This window comes from Echeneis naucrates, chromosome 15 (genome assembly GCF_900963305.1).
Source record: "Echeneis naucrates chromosome 15, fEcheNa1.1, whole genome shotgun sequence".
Lineage (NCBI taxonomy): Eukaryota > Metazoa > Chordata > Actinopteri > Carangiformes > Echeneidae > Echeneis > Echeneis naucrates.
This window is the reverse complement of record NC_042525.1, coordinates 14,801,317-14,819,954: the sequence shown is the minus strand read 5'-3', so window position 1 is coordinate 14,819,954 and position 18,638 is coordinate 14,801,317. Positions and strand designations below refer to the sequence as shown.

At 39.3% G+C, this 18,638-nt stretch overlaps 1 protein-coding gene across 4 annotated transcripts; it reads left to right on the top strand.

Annotated features, from left to right (window-relative positions):
* The first annotated feature begins 794 nt into the window (after window positions 1–794).
* On the top strand, window positions 795–17,371 carry pank1a (pantothenate kinase 1a). 4 transcript variants are annotated; one of them, XM_029521317.1, is made up of 8 exons: window positions 795–820; window positions 10,644–10,790; window positions 10,991–11,196; window positions 11,608–11,861; window positions 13,515–13,691; window positions 14,618–14,741; window positions 16,304–16,429; window positions 16,559–17,371. In XM_029521317.1, the coding sequence occupies exons 2-8, from the start codon at window positions 10,661–10,663 to the stop codon at window positions 16,616–16,618; spliced, it is 1,077 nt and encodes a 358-aa protein (XP_029377177.1). In that variant the 5' UTR covers window positions 795–820; window positions 10,644–10,660; the 3' UTR covers window positions 16,619–17,371. The 4 variants fall into 4 exon arrangements, with proteins under 4 accessions (XP_029377177.1, XP_029377175.1, XP_029377176.1 ...); XM_029521315.1 differs by having other exon boundaries at window positions 805–1,418; XM_029521316.1 differs by lacking the exon at window positions 795–820 and adding an exon at window positions 2,088–2,115.
* The last annotated feature ends 1,267 nt before the right edge of the window (window positions 17,372–18,638 follow it).

Here is an 18,638-nt window from a genome sequence, read left to right as displayed (position 1 = left end):
GTGCCACACACCAAACTTTTATCGAGCTTCTACCCAGAGGCTATCAGAGTGGTGAAGCTAATTTCACACACAATAAATGGATAATTATCATAGTTAATATACTAAAGATACATCGCACGCTTCCCGACCTGAGGAGAAATTTCGTTTCATGTGCACACATGCAAAAAAAAAACAAAAAAAAAAAACACCACCACTCCGTTTGACATTTAATAGGACTAAAAATTATAGATTACTTTTGATTTATTATATCGCACGTTTCCTGACCTCGGTACAAATCTTGGGTCATGTGCAAACACTTGAATGACAAAATAATCAATTACAAACGACATCCAACCACTTGAAATGCTTAAACAAGTCCCCTTATCAGAGCCTACAGCTGAAATAAATACAATGTTGTTCATGCAACGGGGTTACCGAAGGTGGAGGTGGTTTCATTGCCAGCACTGGCAGCTTTGTGCGCACATCACGCGTTCAGAGGACTGCGGGGAATGAGGATGACAGCGAGCAGCGACGCTCGGAAATAAAGCTCGGACGGACTGCGGCCGGGTGTGCTCGTCCGTCCCTCGGACGCTTTCTAATATCCGAGCTGAGAGCAGCCGCGCCACTGAACGACTCTTTATTTGCGTTTTTCCGTATTCCAGCATTGAATTACACCGTGCAAATTTACCGCAGAGGGGAGAGAAAAACCGGTCGGAGAAGGTGAACGGGTTCGGGCCTTGGTTGGAGGAGGTTGGGTGACGTAGCAGTCCCCACATGCACACACACACACACATACAGATACAGATACACAGGCTGCCGCTGCGCCTGCCAGGATCTAAATGTAAGCAAATGACCGCGAGTGACCTCAAAGGAAACACTGTATTTTAGCGCGGCTTGCATTTTTTTATTTTACGACACTGTAAACTGAAATGAATGTTATATTTTAGCCGGGTAATTTCTACGGTGAAACCACGGTATATCACGGGAACGAGACACGTTAGCTGATAGCTCGCCTCCCTCGTCTCCCTAGCCCGTGAGCGGCTAACATTAGCTAGCTAAGCTACGGCAGCCCGGTTTGTCAGTGACTGTGGCCGGGCTTCTGCGTTTGGTCCCCCCCGCAGATGCTAAGGTAAGGTAGGCTAGGCTAGCTGTTGCCATGGATAAAGCAAAGTCAATGATGGACAAGAAAGGAGCGTCAGGACCCTTTCATGTCAACAACGGGCAGAGTCAGAGGGGGTTTCACGGCCAAGTCGTTGTGGCCGCTAACGGCAGCTGCTGCAGCGGCAGCGGCTTCGGCTCGAGCCCCGGACCAAACTGCAGCAACACGCTGGAGACCATGCACCATCTGCACCGAAGCGACGATGCCGACTGCAACGGTTCCCCGGCCAAGAGGTGCAGGCTGCGGAGGAGGACGGAGTCGATGAGGCGGAACAGACCCCGTAAGTGTCAACTACACTCTGCTGTCACTTATCTGTGCACATGGTGTGACAGCATGATGTGTCGCACAAAACCTGGTGATTGCATCCCCATGATCAGCTGGGGTTGGCACAACCGCGGGGAGGACAGCCCCTGACATCCAACGTGCACCCTCCTGTCACCGCCTTTATGCCGGCTGCTCATATTTTGTGGCTGTTATCAATTGATTGTTTTTAATCACTGTCTTTTTCAATCAGATTAGGTGTCAAGAGTCCCTACGCTCTGTCCAATCTTCAAGCCTGCAGTAGTCAGGGAGACCCCCTTTTGTTTTCATGAAACCCCAAGGTTGCATTTGGTGCGCTCCGATTGGTCCGGGCCAGGTGGTGAAAAAGCTCCTGATAAGTGGGCTTGGCTTTCCTCAGCCAACCAACACCCGCCTCTTGTCTTCAGAAGGCAGGGTGAATGGCTCGGGACCCCGCCCCCTTATTTACCGAGTATTTCGGATGATGTGAGGAAAGATCATCCAGGAAACTTTCCCGTTTTATAGCAGAATGTAGCGAATGTATCGTTTTATGACTGAGACTGACTGCAATCTACTAAACTCCTCTCCGGCAAAACTTGTTTGAACATCGGCCGTTTTCTTAAATATTTTTGTTTTGCATGAACCAGAGAGCTGACATTTCGCCTCAACTATGAAGCTTATAAGTGAAAAGAAGCCTGGTAAGTCCAAGTGCGGATTTCATTGCAATGAGAAGGCCTAAAACATGTAACACATCAGTTAAATCTCACATTTTTTTTGACGATGAAAACAAGTGATTCTTTTTTTTTTTTTTTTTATGTTCTTTTCCTAGAAGGATTTTCTGTATTAATTAAATCCTCAGCTAGATGCTGACATTTAAAAGATGGTAAAAAAGGCAAAGCGTGTATTCTTAAACACATTAAACTAAAAGTAATTGTTCTGTATAGAGCCAATTGCAGTGGATTGCCACTAACTAATCAAGAGTTCTATGTGCTCCCTCTAAGTCCTTTAAGTTTTATGTTTAATGCAGTTAGATCAGGATCCTAATAACTCAGCCAGGTGGCATTCTGTATGTATCTCTAAAAAAAAAAAAAGTATCAATCTAATTGTGTTATAATGAAAGGGTGGGGCATAAGCGTTTTTCTGCAAGTAAACCTTCAAAGTAATAAGGTTTATTCAGTCAAATTTTAAGAAGCCATTTGACACAGGTGTATTTACATCAATTAGATCCTTCACAATGCAATTTTTTTTTTTTTGCATGTTTAAGGGTCTCCCTTAAGGCCACAAATCAGCTTATTTAACTGTGAGTATGCCTCCAGCTTGTACTTTCAGTCTGACAGGTTATACCAGTGCAAGTTAACTATAGCTTTTGGTTCCTCTAATGTTCTAACAGTTTTTCATTTAAAAAAAAAAGAAAAGTGACTGCTTATTCTTACTATTAATTAGTTTCCTTTACCCATAGTGTAGCACTGTATACGATTTCACAAATTCTTGTTCAGGCACCAGACAGTACCATCCCTGCACCTGCTTCCTTCATTGATGGGTTGATAGAAAATTTCAATCTATTGTATATTATAACACAAAAGTGAAATCTGCAGTACACATCCATTCAGTGCTAACTTGCACAAGCTCTGTCACCCATCACAGGAATAGGAAATGCGTCTAAATAAAAACAAATCACAACTTGTAAGCAATGCTGACAGTTGTCCAATGACCACCACTTCAGATATGATTTATGTAGTGTGGGTTCTGTGTTTGAGCGAGTTTAGGTGTTTTTCTTGTTAGTTGCATTAAATTTATGAAAAGTCAAACTGAGACAGGAGTCACCATGAAAAAGAAGATTTTCTCATTTGGATGATAAATTGTATGAGTATGGGTAAAGTAGTTTGTAGAAGTATGTGTGATGTGGCAATGACTGGCAGATAATGCAATGAATCTTTGCTGTGGTTTGCATAGTAATGTGAAAGAGAGAGAGGCCCTATACTAGAATTGAGCCAGATGACGTAATGAAGGAACATTTCATCAATAAACTTTGAAACGTCCAGCCAGATCTCCTCTGCTTAATGGCCTAGTTATCATTGGATGGAGGCCAGCTATCTTGATAAACCCAGATAACCCTCTGAGCTTTTCCTCACCACAGGCCAACCCTTGAATCTATTCATCTCTGGGATATGATTTTTGACTTTTGTGCAGAGACTGTTCTTTCCCCAGAGATTGAGCTGGTTTAGGATCAGGGTGACTTAAAGTTAACGTTGCCTTTCTATTGTTTATACTTGGCAGCAATTTCATTGACTGTCTCCTGGATTAGAAATTCCTTTATTTTACCAAGCACGCTTAGTCTCCAGTTCCATAACTTATATGAGAGAGCTGAAGTTTCTTTTTCTTCTTAATATTGTTCTATATTTGTGTTAGAGCTAATTTTGGGAAATAAGCACACCCAGTGAAAGGTGTAAACACCCCAGCAATGCTCATAGCAAATGCTGTTTGTGTACGTAGATGTCATTTACTAAATTAATTCATCACTGGTCCATCACTGTTGCTCAAGATCACTTGGATTTATGTCTAATGCATAGAACATATTTTAAATTAATGTACTTCTATAGCTGTGTAATATACTTGAATTCGCTCAAAGAAGTTTTGTTGATATTTTGGCAGATAAAATGTACTGAATGTGAGAAATCAAGGTGGGCATAGAAAGACAGATAGATAATTTATTGATCCCAGAGGGAAAATTAATACCAGTGCTGAGAGGAGAAAAAAGAGGTCTCAGCTGTACCCAACCAGTTTCATCTACAGCATGTCTGTTGGCTTTTGTGTCTTGAAGTGGTGTTGCACTGTCACATCTGCTTTGGGTTCTGGAGTCACCGAAAAATAACAACACAAAGCTCAGCACTATAGGCTGTATTATTATCAGAGTATAGTATTTTTAGAGATTTGATAAAGACATATGGCAACCCCTCCTGAAGGGAATACAATTAAGTCTTTATCGTACTACAAGAGCAGTGTTGCGTGAAATTGTAATTTGCACTGTTGATAAATTTTGAAAGTGTCACATAGAGTATCAGTAGCGTCTCATTTGTAAGGCCAACAGTTTAGTCTGCCAAAGGTTTTCAAGTAATCCAGATGTGCAGAATAGACATATTGAGGTGAAGCCTTCAATGTTTGGTCTTGGCCTTTAAGGAATTTGGATTGTGAGACCTTGTGTTTTTACTGAGTCATTGAGAAATTAGCTTTTTGTCACAGATAGCAGGAATATATGATGTAGGAAGTCATTGGAAAAGAAACACTTTTCAAGGAATATAGGAATAAATATTGTAATGTTATAGTGCTGAGACTATGTTTTGGCTGCCAGTACAGAGTGGTTGTGTAAGCACCAGTTTATTGAGACACCACTTAGGTGTTTCTTGGTTAAATTAGGTGGTGGTGACTTTGTTATCTTATAAAGACAAGCCTTATGTTTAGAGCTATGGCTTGGTCACTTTTCAGCTGGTTTTGGTGAACAGCAACAGCCCAAACTTATGTGTTAGTAACAGAACAAGGTTGAATGTTAAGGTCAATGTTCTACCACTGCTCATTTCAGATGGATCACATGCTAACAAGTTTCACCTAGGATGTAAATGATTTAGAGAGGGAGGGAAATGGGGACTGAATAAGCAATCTTGTATATCAATATGATGGGAATCAGGCACGCCTGAAGAACAACAGAAACTCTCCCTTCTGTCTGAAACTGTGTACAAACCCCAGTATTTAGCATATCTTAAAACAGATTTCCGTCCTAATCCTGTTGTGTCTGGAGTTGACCTAACTGTATCTGAGTTTTCTTTGGTTTGTCAGATATAAAAATGTTGATCCTTAAAAGATCGGTTAGAAAACTTAGTCAATAAATCAATAGTTGACTGAAAGCGAATATGAATCAACAACTTCTTTCTTTTTTTTTTTTTTTTTACTTCATCATTGTATTTTGAATATTTTTGTATTTTCTATTGTTGATTGGACAAAAAAGTTGGTTTATGGTTTGATTAGAAAAATAAGTGGCATTAGTCCAATATCACTCAATTAAAAGCCTTAACTCTGTTACTATCAAATAGTACAAAAGCAACAGATACTGAGAAATGGCGAAAACTGCCATGCAAGAATAACTTAATTATAAGCAATACTAAAGATTAATAAATAAACACAGACTGAGTCACCATTTAACCCAAACATGATGTTTTGGACGGTAGGAGAAAACCCACGCAGGCACGGGGAGAACATACTATAGTAGTACTTCTGAAAGCAGAGCAGTGCAGGCAGTGATACAAAGTACTGTAAGGATGTTTTTAGTGAAGAGTAAATCATTGGGAGCGTAACAAGCAAAGCCTCCTCTCATGTCATGATTGGTAATAAGCGTCATGTATCAGTGTTTTTATTGTACCCATTACATACATACTGTTCAGCTGAGCCCGTGTGAATTTTCTTCTTATCATACAACACCTTGTCCCAGTGTTGTTCTTGTTCTGTGTTCTCTGCACAGTCTAGTGACACAGAAATACACGCACACCAAGCTCTCTGTGAAATCTGAGATTAAAGGTTAAGCAATAGGAAATTTAATAGAAACGGTGGCTGTTGATAATCCCTCAGGTCATGTTGAAAAGCTGAAGAATGGTGGAAGAAATATATATTTTCAAGAGACTTTACACAAGTCAGACTTCTCACACTTATATACTGTATCTCCTACATGGGCAAGTCCTGAGGCAGAGTGTCAGGCCAAAGACCTTTCACCTACATGGACACAAATCACTCCACAACCCTGACCTTTGTTACACTGACCTTTGACTCGACACCCTCTATGTGTGTGCACGCATGTATGTGTGTGTGGGGGATATATGGGCTTTTTAAATAGAAACCCTGTATAAGTGGCCATTTATGATGAACTCCATGGGACACACAATTTCAGCCGCTTTGCCAGCAGGCAGCCACACCTGATTGTTTTTGGGGAGAATAAAATCTCTTATAAAAAATGTTGGCAGGGATTGCAAACGGGCTGCTCCATTGTAGTTACTGGGTGTTTTTGTGTAAACCATGTGTGTAGATATAACCACAGAACTTTAGTGGATGGAAAAGAGAGGAGTGTTGGCTTGCTTCCTCTTTCAGTGTGTCCATATTTACCAACATCACTGACAGAGATGCAGAGATTGTGTTTCCTCAGGCATCATTTATAAATTTTGTTGGCAGTTTGTTGTTTTCTCACAACAAAGGGGAAAGACCACGAGAGAAGTCCAGTCAATAAATATCAAGTAGACTAATGACAGACCCGATCAATTTGCTCTACATCCAGTATCCCTTCCTTAGATAAACCAGTAGCCTGCTGTTACTCTTTGTTCTTTAATGTTTTTAAAAGCGCAAACACGAAGAGAAATACTAAGCAGACCTTAAATCTGTCCTTAGCTGAAAATGATCTTAGACACTTTGTTTGGATTCTAAAGCAAAAGTGTTCCGTATTAGTACAGTTCAGTATCTAGTAACACAAAATACTCTGCTCAAAACAGTAGCGTAATCTTTGTTTCTTTATTCAAGGCAAAAAACAATGAATAAATATGCATAAAAACATTTAATCAAGAAATCCTTAGTGTGTTTAATTTTATTAAATTTGATCATTTCATCTTCTGTTGTGAGTGTGTTTTTGGCTGAGGCTGTGGAGCAGAATGTGATTGTCACTTAAGCCACTTAAATGAACAAAGCAACTTTATGATTTATCTCAAAAGTAAAATCTGTGCCTTTGATGTTTACCAGTGTCAGAGCAGCTCAGTAGGTGAAAGGGGAGAATAACAAAAAATCACCCAAACGCTGATGGAAGTGATCAGTGACTCCTACTGGAACCAAACACTACCCACTGTATTGACAACAGGCATGAGTAGGTAACAGTGGGGCAACAGTACAATGTACTCAGGTCCTGTGCACCTGAGTGTATAATCCATTTAATTACAACACTATCACAGGTTTAGACATAATTAGATTTAGGATTATCAATGCTGCCCAATAAGAAAAATCTCTCTATATATATCTAATGCTGTTTTACTCCATTTGAAGTGCAGCTACACAAGTGCATGCATATTATTTCATTACTAACACCATCACAAGTTAGCAAAGGCTTAAAATACATGTTTGCAGGAGGTACACTCATGACCTAAAATCCCAATATCAAATTTGGTGGCTTTAATCTGAAAGTGGACTTTTCCTCATCAACCAGATAACCATTTTATTTTTTTTTTTCAAGTCTGTTGTGAAAGAGTCACGTCTCCTGATGACAGGGCAATGAGAAAGAGAGATGACCATGATTGGTTAAAATGTGACCAGGCACACAGTCAAGACAGCTCTGGCATGCTGAGTCACAAAGTGTTTCATAATCAGGGAGACTTATACAGAGGAAGTCGTATCTGCTATGATTTTTGATCTGGAAATTGTGCATAAATAAGGAGAAAATGTATTTCTCTCCTTTGATAAGTTAGACTTAAAGCAAACAGCCATCATGAAATAATTCCAAAATTTCTCTTGCTGTTTTTCTTGTCTCATGTGATGGTTAACTGTGTGTGTATTTTCGGGCTGTGTGCTAATGAGATCACACATAATAAGAATATTTTTTTTCTTAACAATTCACCAGGGAAATAAGCAGAAGATTCATTTATTGTAAAAATAATATTTGAATCTTTGACTGACTTCTGTTTTCTCACAAGGCAATTTTCATTAAATTATTCACAGTTTATAATAGAAAAAGCATCTCTTTGTTGTCTAAAGGAAAGTAAATACTTTTAATTTTAAATCCTATTGCTCAGCCCATGTTTTTATTAACATGTTGGAAAAAGTTAAGGGTTTTCTACAATTAACAATAAGCAACTGTCTGTATGAATACTGACAGTATTTGTGAATTGCCTTGGTTTGCTGTGTCTTGGTGGCCAAGTGTGCTGGCCCCTCATCACACACCAAATATTTGCATTGTACACATTCTTTTGTCAAATGCTGCTTTTTTCCACCATAATGTTTTCATGACCACGTGTTTGTTGTCATAAAGAGCTGCACAGCTTTTTATTGCTCTGAATTTTGGACTCACTGACTGGTTCGAATGACACTGATAAAGTTTTCTGTGCAACAAACATAATGCATAAATGTTTCAAAGAGGCCATCTCTGACCCCACATCCAATAAACTCACTGTATCTCTACCACTGCCAGAGGTGGCGAGCACGCTGTCCACAAATGTTTGCATTTCTGTGGTCTCCACTGTTGAGCTGATAAAGCAAAGAGAAGAGGGTGACTTCTAAAATTAGGCGCACATGTACAGTTAGATCAATAGGAACAATATTCAGGATGATGGTTAGTTTTTCTTTATCCAAACTTTTTAAATCGTGTTCATTTTTATTTTTTAGGCAAAGCATTTTGTCTCTAAAACATCTGAAACCTAAATAAAAATGTTTTCCCTGTAAGCTGTTCAAAACATTTCGGATTTAAAATTTGCAATCATTTTGAAAAGACTTCCCTTTTTGATTTAACTCATTCTGAAATGCACTTTGTTTCTGTGTGTTTTGTTTTCAGGCAAAACAAAATTTCAACTTGTCATAAAAAGCCCACATTGCAGTCACCATGACTGCATTAATTTAGTTATGTTATTTAGTTCTTTTATGGGGACCCAAAATTACCAATCACAATTCATTGGTTATATTTATTTGGCAGAAACGGTATGATTATTTTCTCTCTGCAGATTTTGTTCTTGATAAAGTCTCTGATTACTCGGGACCTCAGATCTTTATCTTAAGATTGTATGTTTTGTCCAAAATGCAAAGAAATGTATTTTGGTTTTGGAAAAGAAAGACAATGAAAGAGTAGGAAGCTGGGCAATGTTTAATTTTGCTTGACTATTTAACAAAACAGTTTTAAAAGACTTATTTGTTCAGCTGCTAATAGTTCCAGCTCTAATTAAAATGCAGATAAAGCCTGCTTAGTTGTACTGAACTGCTTTAGAAATGCTGATGTACCTCTACGTTAAACATAGCAGTTGCTCTGTGGTGCATAAAAAACATCTTGCAGCGTCAGTCGGCTTCTATCCATGGCAGTAAATCTTTACTGAATTGGATGAAATTGATTGAAAGACAAGAGGCAAGTTAAAGATGGAATTAGAGGAGCGAGACAGAACGAGACTGGAGAGGTGAAAAGAAAATAGGAAATTGAAGGAAAATATCTGGTGAGAAGAGGGAGAAGCCAGACGAGACAGAATAATGCAGCTGCTGTAGACAGAGGTGGTGTGTATGAGAACATGAAGGAGGCTGAGAGATGGAGAGGAGAAGCTAAGTGAAAGAGAAAATAGGAGACTGAAGCGTGTGCAAGAGACAGAGAGAAAAGTAGACAATTTCGTGGGGGGATCTGTTCCCATGGTAACTGTGGCTCTTGTGGAGCTGTGGTGATGTTTTTCTTTTTTCCAGCCTCTTGTGCTGCAAAAAAAAAATTAGCTGAACTCAATGTTCTATCCAACTATCTAGACTAGGGTTGTGCCAAAAAAGCGATTCATATAAGAATCGCGATTCTCATTTACTACGATTCAGAATCGATTTAAAATGACCCGAAATTGATAAAAAAATAAATAAATAAATAAAACATATCCGCAGGCTGTCTGCCTCCATTTTGTATGCGGGACATTCTGATGTCACAGCAGAGCCGGTTCTGGAACATATGCATGTGCAGTAAGCACCGAAACAAGGAGGAAACTACAGTAATGGAGGAAAGAGAGAATTAACCGGCCCCGTCTTCATTGAAGGCAAAGATTTGAACTCATTTTGGTTTTTACATAAAGTCTTTTAAAATCTGTTTTATTTTTTTCCCCAAATTCCCCTTAAATTTTTCCCAAATAAGTTTTGTTGTTGTGTTGTTTTTTTTTTTTTCCCCAGTTTTTCTGTGGAGGGGTCCAGTCTCTCATCTCATCTAGTCTCTAGTCTCTGGAGGGGGGTCTGGTGTCTCGTCTAGTCCAGTCTGAGCTGGTCTAGTCTCTACTCTCTGTAGGGGTCAGGTCACTGGACTGGTCCGGTCTAGGGGCTGCCTGGTTGCCATTCCTTGCTGTAGCCCAGTCCATTACTTGTCACCAATTAACCAGTTAACTTAGACGTGTTCAGTTGCTACTACCGGGAATCGAACTATTTCTGCCCCTTGTATTTGCTTCCTTTTCAACTAAAAAGTCCATTGTCTGTCTTTCTTCCTCTTCCTCAGCCTTCCCCTGGTTTGGTATGGACATTGGTGGCACCTTGGTGAAGCTGGTCTACTTTGAGCCAGTTGATATAACTGCAGAGGAAGAACAGGAAGAAGTGGAGAACCTCAAGTCCATCCGCCGCTACCTCACATCAAATGTGGCCTATGGTATTGCAACTTAAAAACTCGCATGTGGAGTTGGCTGTGCTAATTTGTATGTGGATCTTACACAGAAAAATCTGGTGTCCTCAAAAGTTTTGTTTTTGATGTGAAGTTGTTTTTATAGAAAGCAGAGCATTAACCCATTTAGTTTAACAGGAGTTTAATTCCTAAATCGATATAATAAAAAGGGTTTAACTCACTCTTAGGTAAAACAGGCGTCCGTGATGTCCACTTGGAGCTGAGGAACCTGACCATGTGTGGCAGGACAGGAAACCTGCACTTCATTCGCTTCCCAACGCAGGCTATGCCTCGTTTTATCCAGATGGGACACGACAAAAACTTCTCTAGTCTGCACACAACGCTCTGCGCCACCGGGGGTGGGGCATACAAGTTTGAGAACGACTTCCGAACGGTGAGTGTATGGCTGGAGAAAACAACTGATCATTGGAACAAAACTAGGCGTCTCAAAATTTGGCAGTCTCAGCCTCAATGATGATAGAATTTGATACCTTGAAAATCTTGAGTTTTAGGTTGTTGGTCTATCAAAAGTAGACATTTAATGAAGTCACATAAATATGGTTTAATGGGGTACATAGGATAGAAAGTAAATTGAGGTTAGTAAATGATGGAAAACAATTGGTAACCTCTAAACCTCTCTGGGCATGCAACATGAACTGAAATAAACCAAGTTCAGTTTATTCGCTCATTTAAACTTCAAAATACATCGCCATTTCCAAGGAATGTCTTAACATTTAGTCTGTTGTGATTAGAAGCTTAAAGAGTGCCATCACAGTACTTTAAACCACCATTATTTGTGCTGCAGATGGCTGACCTGGAGCTCCTGAAACTGGATGAACTGGATTGTCTTATTCGTGGCCTATTGTTCGTCGACCGGGTGGGCTTCAATGGACACCCGGAGTGCTACTACTTTCAAAACCCATCAGACACACAGAGCTGTGTGAAGAAACCTTGCACCCTGGACAACCCCTTCCCCATGCTGCTGGTCAACATTGGCTCTGGGGTCTCCATACTGGCTGTGTACTCTGAGAACAACTATAAACGGGTGACAGGGACGAGGTGAGTTGGACAGACCTATGTGGACACACACACAAACACACACTACCTCAACATGCTAGCAACAGACACAGGAAGTTTTGTTCCTTTGCCTGCCTGCATGAATATGAAATTATATGTAAGAAAACTGAAATTAAAATTGATGTTGGATGGTACCTTTGCTAACATAAAAAAAAACAGGAATCATTAAGACAAAAGGGAAATTTACAGGAAAAAAATAATCCTTAACTTTTTTTGTGTGGAAAAAAAATTTAATTTTAAGATCATAGGAAAAATAAGAATTCAGTGATTTCTTTATTTTTTTATTTTTAGTTTTTTTTTTTTTTTGGGGGGGGGGGGGGTTAGGGTTCAGCGTTGGGCAGAGGTCCATTTATTTGTCTCAAATGACAGTTAAATGACTGCAAATAAACAAAAGTAAAGAGGATAAATGGAAGCTGCTTTTTCACAAACATATTTAGCAGAAATTAGAAAACTTAGAAACAATAGCAAGATTACATTAGTTAAGTCCACCTTGAGTCCTAAATCAATGGGCTTTGAGCAGTATGTTGTTTTGCACAAGTGAATATGTGCAAAAGGTGAAGGTTGAAGGCTTTTTATAGCTTAAGTAGATCTGCATACTCGTTCAACAGATTCAGCAATTTGCATTCCAGTCATCTTTTATCTTGCATCACCCTGTGTACCTTAATACTTATGCAATGCTGAAGATAGATTATATGATTGGATAGCAAAGTCTTTGAAACAGCTGGGAAATAAAAGGTTCCTCCCTGACCTGATGAGGAGAACCGGCCTTCTGGTCAATTGTGGCCAACCACAGTTACCCTGCAAATATCCTATAAAATGTTTGGACAAAATGATTAGTGCCCTTAGAGGTGATCAATAGTAAGAATAGTAAGAATGGCAGTAGTTTCATTTCAAGCAGACTATTATCTTCAGATATCTCCAGTCTTAGAGTCAGTTATTTAGCCTATTAAATGATAATTATTTGATATACATTTTGCTGTCATAATACGAAAAAAAGAGGTGCCGTAAGTAATAAAAAGAAAACATTACTTCTTTGATGTTTGTGCAAGAGGAAATCTTGTACAGAGAGAAAGTGCAAAAGGTGAAAAACTTCAAAACAAGCACAACTTGACCTGGATAGAGATAATAGTTTCAATAGTTACATGTCACTTTCTTAATTACTGCAGGAAGAGCACTGGTGGATAGGTGAAACAAAACAAGATTTTTTTGGTCAATTCCTTTGGCTCCATGTTCACAAAAAAAGGAAGTGAAGCTTTCAAACCAAAGAACAGCATCCCCACTGTGATGGGGAGCCTCAGTTATGTTGCGTTTGGCTGCATCTGACAACTCACTGTTGGTTGACAGACCACAGCAAACCTGGGAGAATTTGTGGTTCCTCAAGAATCGGCCAAATTGCTGACAAGCGTACGACACATTGAGAGGGAGAAAGAGCACTTGAGTCCAGTGATTGTGTATCACAAAATATTAGCTTTAAGATCCCAATAATTTTTTTTGCATTTTAGACAAAACATGCAATCTGAAGATGAAGATCTGAGATCACCTAAACTGACTCCCCAAAATGTCCTCACATCGTACTCCATTCATTTTATTATTGTCTCATCTGCTTTCTTCATCCTCTGTCTCTCTTGCTTCCAGTCTGGGAGGTGGTACGTTCCTGGGCCTTTGCTGTTTGCTGACAGGCTGCGAGACGTTTGAGGAGGCACTGGAAATGGCCAGTAAGGGGGACTCTACCAACGTGGACAAACTGGTGAAAGATATTTATGGAGGAGACTATGAGCGCTTTGGCCTGCAAGGCTCTGCTGTTGCATCCAGGTGGGTGTGGGGAGGATTAACTGCACTGTGAGCTTGTAATTCATGTAGATGTACAGATCTTTGTTCATTGTGCCTCAGTTAAAGATAGGTGAATGCATTTGATATTTGTTTGCGAAAAAAATATTTAGCTAATTAAATATGTTTGATACAGATTAGTAAACTAATGACTTGCATTGGATGAAATCAGACTGAGTCTTGTTGAATCAGGATTAAGTTCTTTATTGCTTAGGAAATTACTGTCACAACATAATGGTGACAATGTGAAGCCTTGAAGATGATTTAACAGGCAAACCTAACCCAATAGGACTGCCCCCTGAAAGTCAAGTCAAGTAAAATCATGCCCATCAGCTGATAGATAGATGGATACAAACTTACAAAAATGCACAGGGATAATATTTCAATGAGGAATTATGAATAAGGGGAATCATAAATTAATGTTAAATTACAGCACAGCTGTCTGGTGTGTTTGCTAGCAAAAATAAATAAATAAATAAATAAATCCATGTGACAACATGCCCTGGTAATGCCATGAATTTAGTTTATGGTGTTTCATTTGTTTATTAAGTTACACAGTTTGCGCAATGTTTAAAGTGAAATGAAAAGGCTACAAGAGCTTATCAAGCAGAAGCAGAAAGCAGACGATATCCATGCTTACCCAGACCTTTACTTGCTAATCTTGGTTTAGTTTTTATGCAGTAGACCTACAGCTCTGCATCCAAAGGTCAGTCCATAAAGCAGAGTGAGTAGCAGATTTTATGACAGTCATCAGATTATAATCACTGTTTCCTGTTGTGTCGTCCCCTGTCATCTACTGCCTGTTTGTAGTTTTCAATTTGGAATTGGTAAATAGTTCATTAAACGTGAAAGGTGTCCAGGAGGAAAGTGTGCCTTTGTTCATGTGTTAACATGTGTTTTCTGTTTTACAGTTTTGGTCACATGATGAGCAAAGACAAGCGAGACAGCATCAGTAAGGAAGACCTGGCCAGAGCCACGCTGGTCACCATCACTAATAATATAGGATCCATTGCACGGATGTGTGCTGTTAATGAGGTACAGACACACACACAAACAGGATTGTGGTTACTGTAATTCTATAACAGGCCTATGCGGTTGATGGAGGAGTTACACAAAATTATTGTGGAAGTTTATTAATCCATATGGGGTAATGGGAAATGTTAAACATACACAGGCTCATACTCTTAGCTATTCAGCATGACTAATATTATGGGTACACATAGTTTCTGTAAGCAACATACACACACAATGGCTCACTTCACACTCGGCTTTCTAGCTGCTCAGCATGAACATAAACACACATTTTATCATAGTCCACAGTGACCACAGTGAAATCAATAAGTGGGTCATCAATGCAAAGCAACCAGCTAAAAGCTGTTTAATACAAGAATTTAATATAAATCGGTATGTAGCTACATTAAAAAATTGAGCAACTGCTTGAGCATGACATAGGTGTTTTCAGTGGCAGCAAAGTTTAAAAAAAATAATAATAATAATAATTCCAAGTAAGGGATCCGTCTGGAGTCTTTTCTGTGTGCTGTGAGCTTCTTTACAGTGTTGCCTTGTGGCATGGCGATCAAGCAGCATTGTACAGGGCTATCATTGCACACAGAGGTGCAGCAAGGACATTATCAGCTAGGTCCTGTTTGACTAGTTTTATTATATTCCTCATGACCTCATGAAAGTGAAGAAAACTCTATGGTGAAGAGAAAGTGATACTAGATAAGTGAAATATTGTGCAAAAATTATTCGTTGCAAATACTTTCCTAGGCAATAAAAATTTACTCGATTTTTATGTTATTACATTCACAAATGATTCTTGTGATTTTTGCCAAACTCTAGGGTGAAATTTGATTGATTTTTGTTTTATTTTATTTTATTTTTGGGGTTTGCCATTTAGTCTCCACCACAGTGGAGAAACACTTACTTACAACCAATTTGTCAACTCTCTGTCACCACCATGAGGTGTGAAAGAGGTGTTGCATCCTGCCACAACACCTGATCCATTTTACATAAAAACTTTATTCATTACATTTATTAGGACCTATAGTATTCTTATCTGCTGAATCTGCTTTTACTTTTTTAATCTTTTTAAGCATGTCTCTAGTAGTGAAAATAAGGGTCAGAGGCATAAGTTAATATATGGTATGATTGATATGACTCTCACAAAATGAATCACCGTGTTTGTCATATATGTGAATCAATGCAGGATCTTCTGGTTTTGGGTGATTTTTGTTGGTTGGATGAAAAAAATAAATAAAAATAACTTTGAGGCTTTAAAAATGAAAATGATGTTTTAGAGCCTTTACAAATAAATAAACAATAAACAGATTAGTCAATGACGAAAATGTGTTATTTGCAGCCTTTTTGGGCTTTTTGCATTTTGAGTCTTCTATGTTACTATTATATGTGATAATGGAGAGGGTCAGTGATGTGCTATGATACATGTTCAGCATTGTAACCTTGAGCCCACCAAGGCAAGGTCTTGTATATTTATAAATGTGGATGGATATATGGAACTTCTTTGTTTTTGACATGGTGTTTCCATGTGTACCCCCCCCCCCTTTTCTTTTTTTTTTTTTTTTGCATCACATCAGAAAATTGAGCGTGTCGTGTTCGTGGGGAACTTTCTCCGTATCAACACCGTGTCCACAAAGTTGCTGGCCTACGCCATGGACTTCTGGTCTAAAGGACAATTAAGAGCTCTCTTCCTGGAACATGAGGTCAGCAGCACTTGACAGATATACAGATCAAATGTAATATATACACTTCTTGCTTCGTATATACAACCTTTGGCCTTAGACTGTAAAGACATCCCAAATGTGTTGTTTGTGTGTTTTTCTCTGTTCCAGGGTTATTTTGGAGCTGTTGGGGCCTTGATGGAGCTACTCAAGACAACAGAGGACCCGTGAAGGAAATTATGTGACATTATCAACCCTTGACAATTTGATGTCATCTTTCTGTGGACGCTGTGATGGCATCAACATTTGATGCTGTGGTGTCATCAAGTTTTAACGCTGCTGAAAGCTCCCATTCACAGAGGCCACAAAAGGAACACTAAGGACCTGAAAAAAGCCATTTTAATAATTTAAACTTGTAAATAGTGATAACCTCTAATATCCTCCAAATTTCCTAACCAGAGTCCCCTTATCATAGAGGTTTTAATATTGTAATCTTTAATTTATGTTTCCTGATATCAGCTGTGTTCCTCTCATCAGTCTTGTGTCAGGAAGCACAGAGTGCATTTTAGTATTTTATTTTTGTTTTTTTGTGTTAGTGTTTGTTTGTGTGACTAGCTACTGTAGCATTACATCCTGAAGGCTGTTGTGCCCTGGGCATCTATTTGTGCAACATTTCCTTTTAAATAGATGTCTGCACAGAAACAAAGTTAGTCTTCAAAGAGTTTTTGGGCATGTTTTGACCACTGGGGACTCACTAAAGTTCCTTTTCCATGACCACATCATCCTTTGACCACCAATGCCTCTTGCCTCCTTTCCTCAGAGTGCAGACAGAAATCTGCTCCTGAGAGCTTCAGTAACGTTAACCCTAGGCTGTAACTGATGCTGTTAAACCATTAGGAGAGCTGCCAGTATTCACCCACCTCCAAACTGATGCTCTGGATGGGAGCTAAGGTTTGGGAAACATTTGGGTTTGCTTGTTTTGTTTTGGCGTTTGTTTTTTGTTTTTGTTTTTGTTTTTTTTTTTTTTGTTTGTGTGTGTGTGAACAAAAGCTTGTCCAGCACACTACAGTCCCCTGAGGAGTGCACTGAAGCAAAAACCTGTTGACACCTGCCTCCTTCAGAGAAGATGGGAAGCAGAAAAACAGTCCTTAGTTGTTTCTGTTGCTCAACTGCACATGGCCTTGGCTTTTTGTTTTTCTCCCCCATCTACTGACATGCAAACAACATTAACGATGCCGTCTTGCCCCACACACATATTGCTTCTAACTTGCTGAGTTTAATGTTAGATAATGGGACCAAGACACTGTCTTCCAAGTAGTAGTGTTTTTTTTTTGTTCTGCATCACCAACCCAGCCCCACTCAGCAATTCATATTTAATTTTTTTTTTTTTTTTTTTTGGTTTTGTTGCTTCTGTTCTCTTATCTACCACCATCTGTAAGTGTCCAGCCCACAGGCCCTTCAGCAGGATGTGGCCCCTGATCCTTCGTCCTTAAAGATCCCTGACACTCTGCTGCCTCGTTGGGTGTTGCATTGTGATGTAATGAGGCATTCAAGCTGGGTTAATACAATGCTAATGGTACACATAAATCCTGGCATACGAAATCTTAAGCAACCCCTGCTATTTATGCAGATGCCTAAAGAGTTTCACAGTCTCTGAGACAGTGGGAACAAATATGCGTTGGCCCTTGTGTAAATTGTACTGATGCAAATTTGCAAGCAGCAAGAGCTACATTACAACTACTGTGTGTTGGACTTTGTATTTACAGATATTGTCCACTAGAGATGAAGATTTATCATGTTGAACAGGTTTTTGTAGTCCTTCACTTGCAGATTGTGATGCATCGTAATTCATTTGCGTCAACCTTGAAACCAGCCATGAAACTGAGGTATATCACTTGCCCGAGACCAGATTGCCTGGTTTCCATCTGCATTCAACTACACCAATGCAAAACACAACTGGAAGCAGTACTTTTAAAAAGACAAGATAGTTATCTCCCAGGTGTTCTGTTTGCATGCCTCTGCCCAAGGACAACAAGTCAGGACAGCCAATGTGGGGAAACTTGTTTGTCCTCACCCACAGATAGAAATGCACCAAGTGTTTCAATTACAAATTAACCACATACCTGGCAGTGTTAGTGTGCATCTACCAATGTTGCATTATCAGTTTTTAGTGAAGCCAGGACCTGATGTTCAAGAATGGAAAACCTTCCTATTTGCTTGAAATGTCTGTGACGACTGTCTGAGCAAACTA

Bases quoted from the DNA above. Each gene is read 5' to 3' on its own strand.
- pank1a (XM_029521315.1), top strand. From the start codon at position 1,136: ATGGATAAAGCAAAGTCAATGATGGACAAGAAAGGAGCGTCAGGACCC. The intron at 10,791-10,990 runs GTATTGCAACTT...ACTCACTCTTAG, and splicing joins CACATCAAATGTGGCCTATG to GTAAAACAGGCGTCCGTGAT. The intron at 11,197-11,607 runs GTGAGTGTATGG...TTTGTGCTGCAG, and splicing joins TTGAGAACGACTTCCGAACG to ATGGCTGACCTGGAGCTCCT.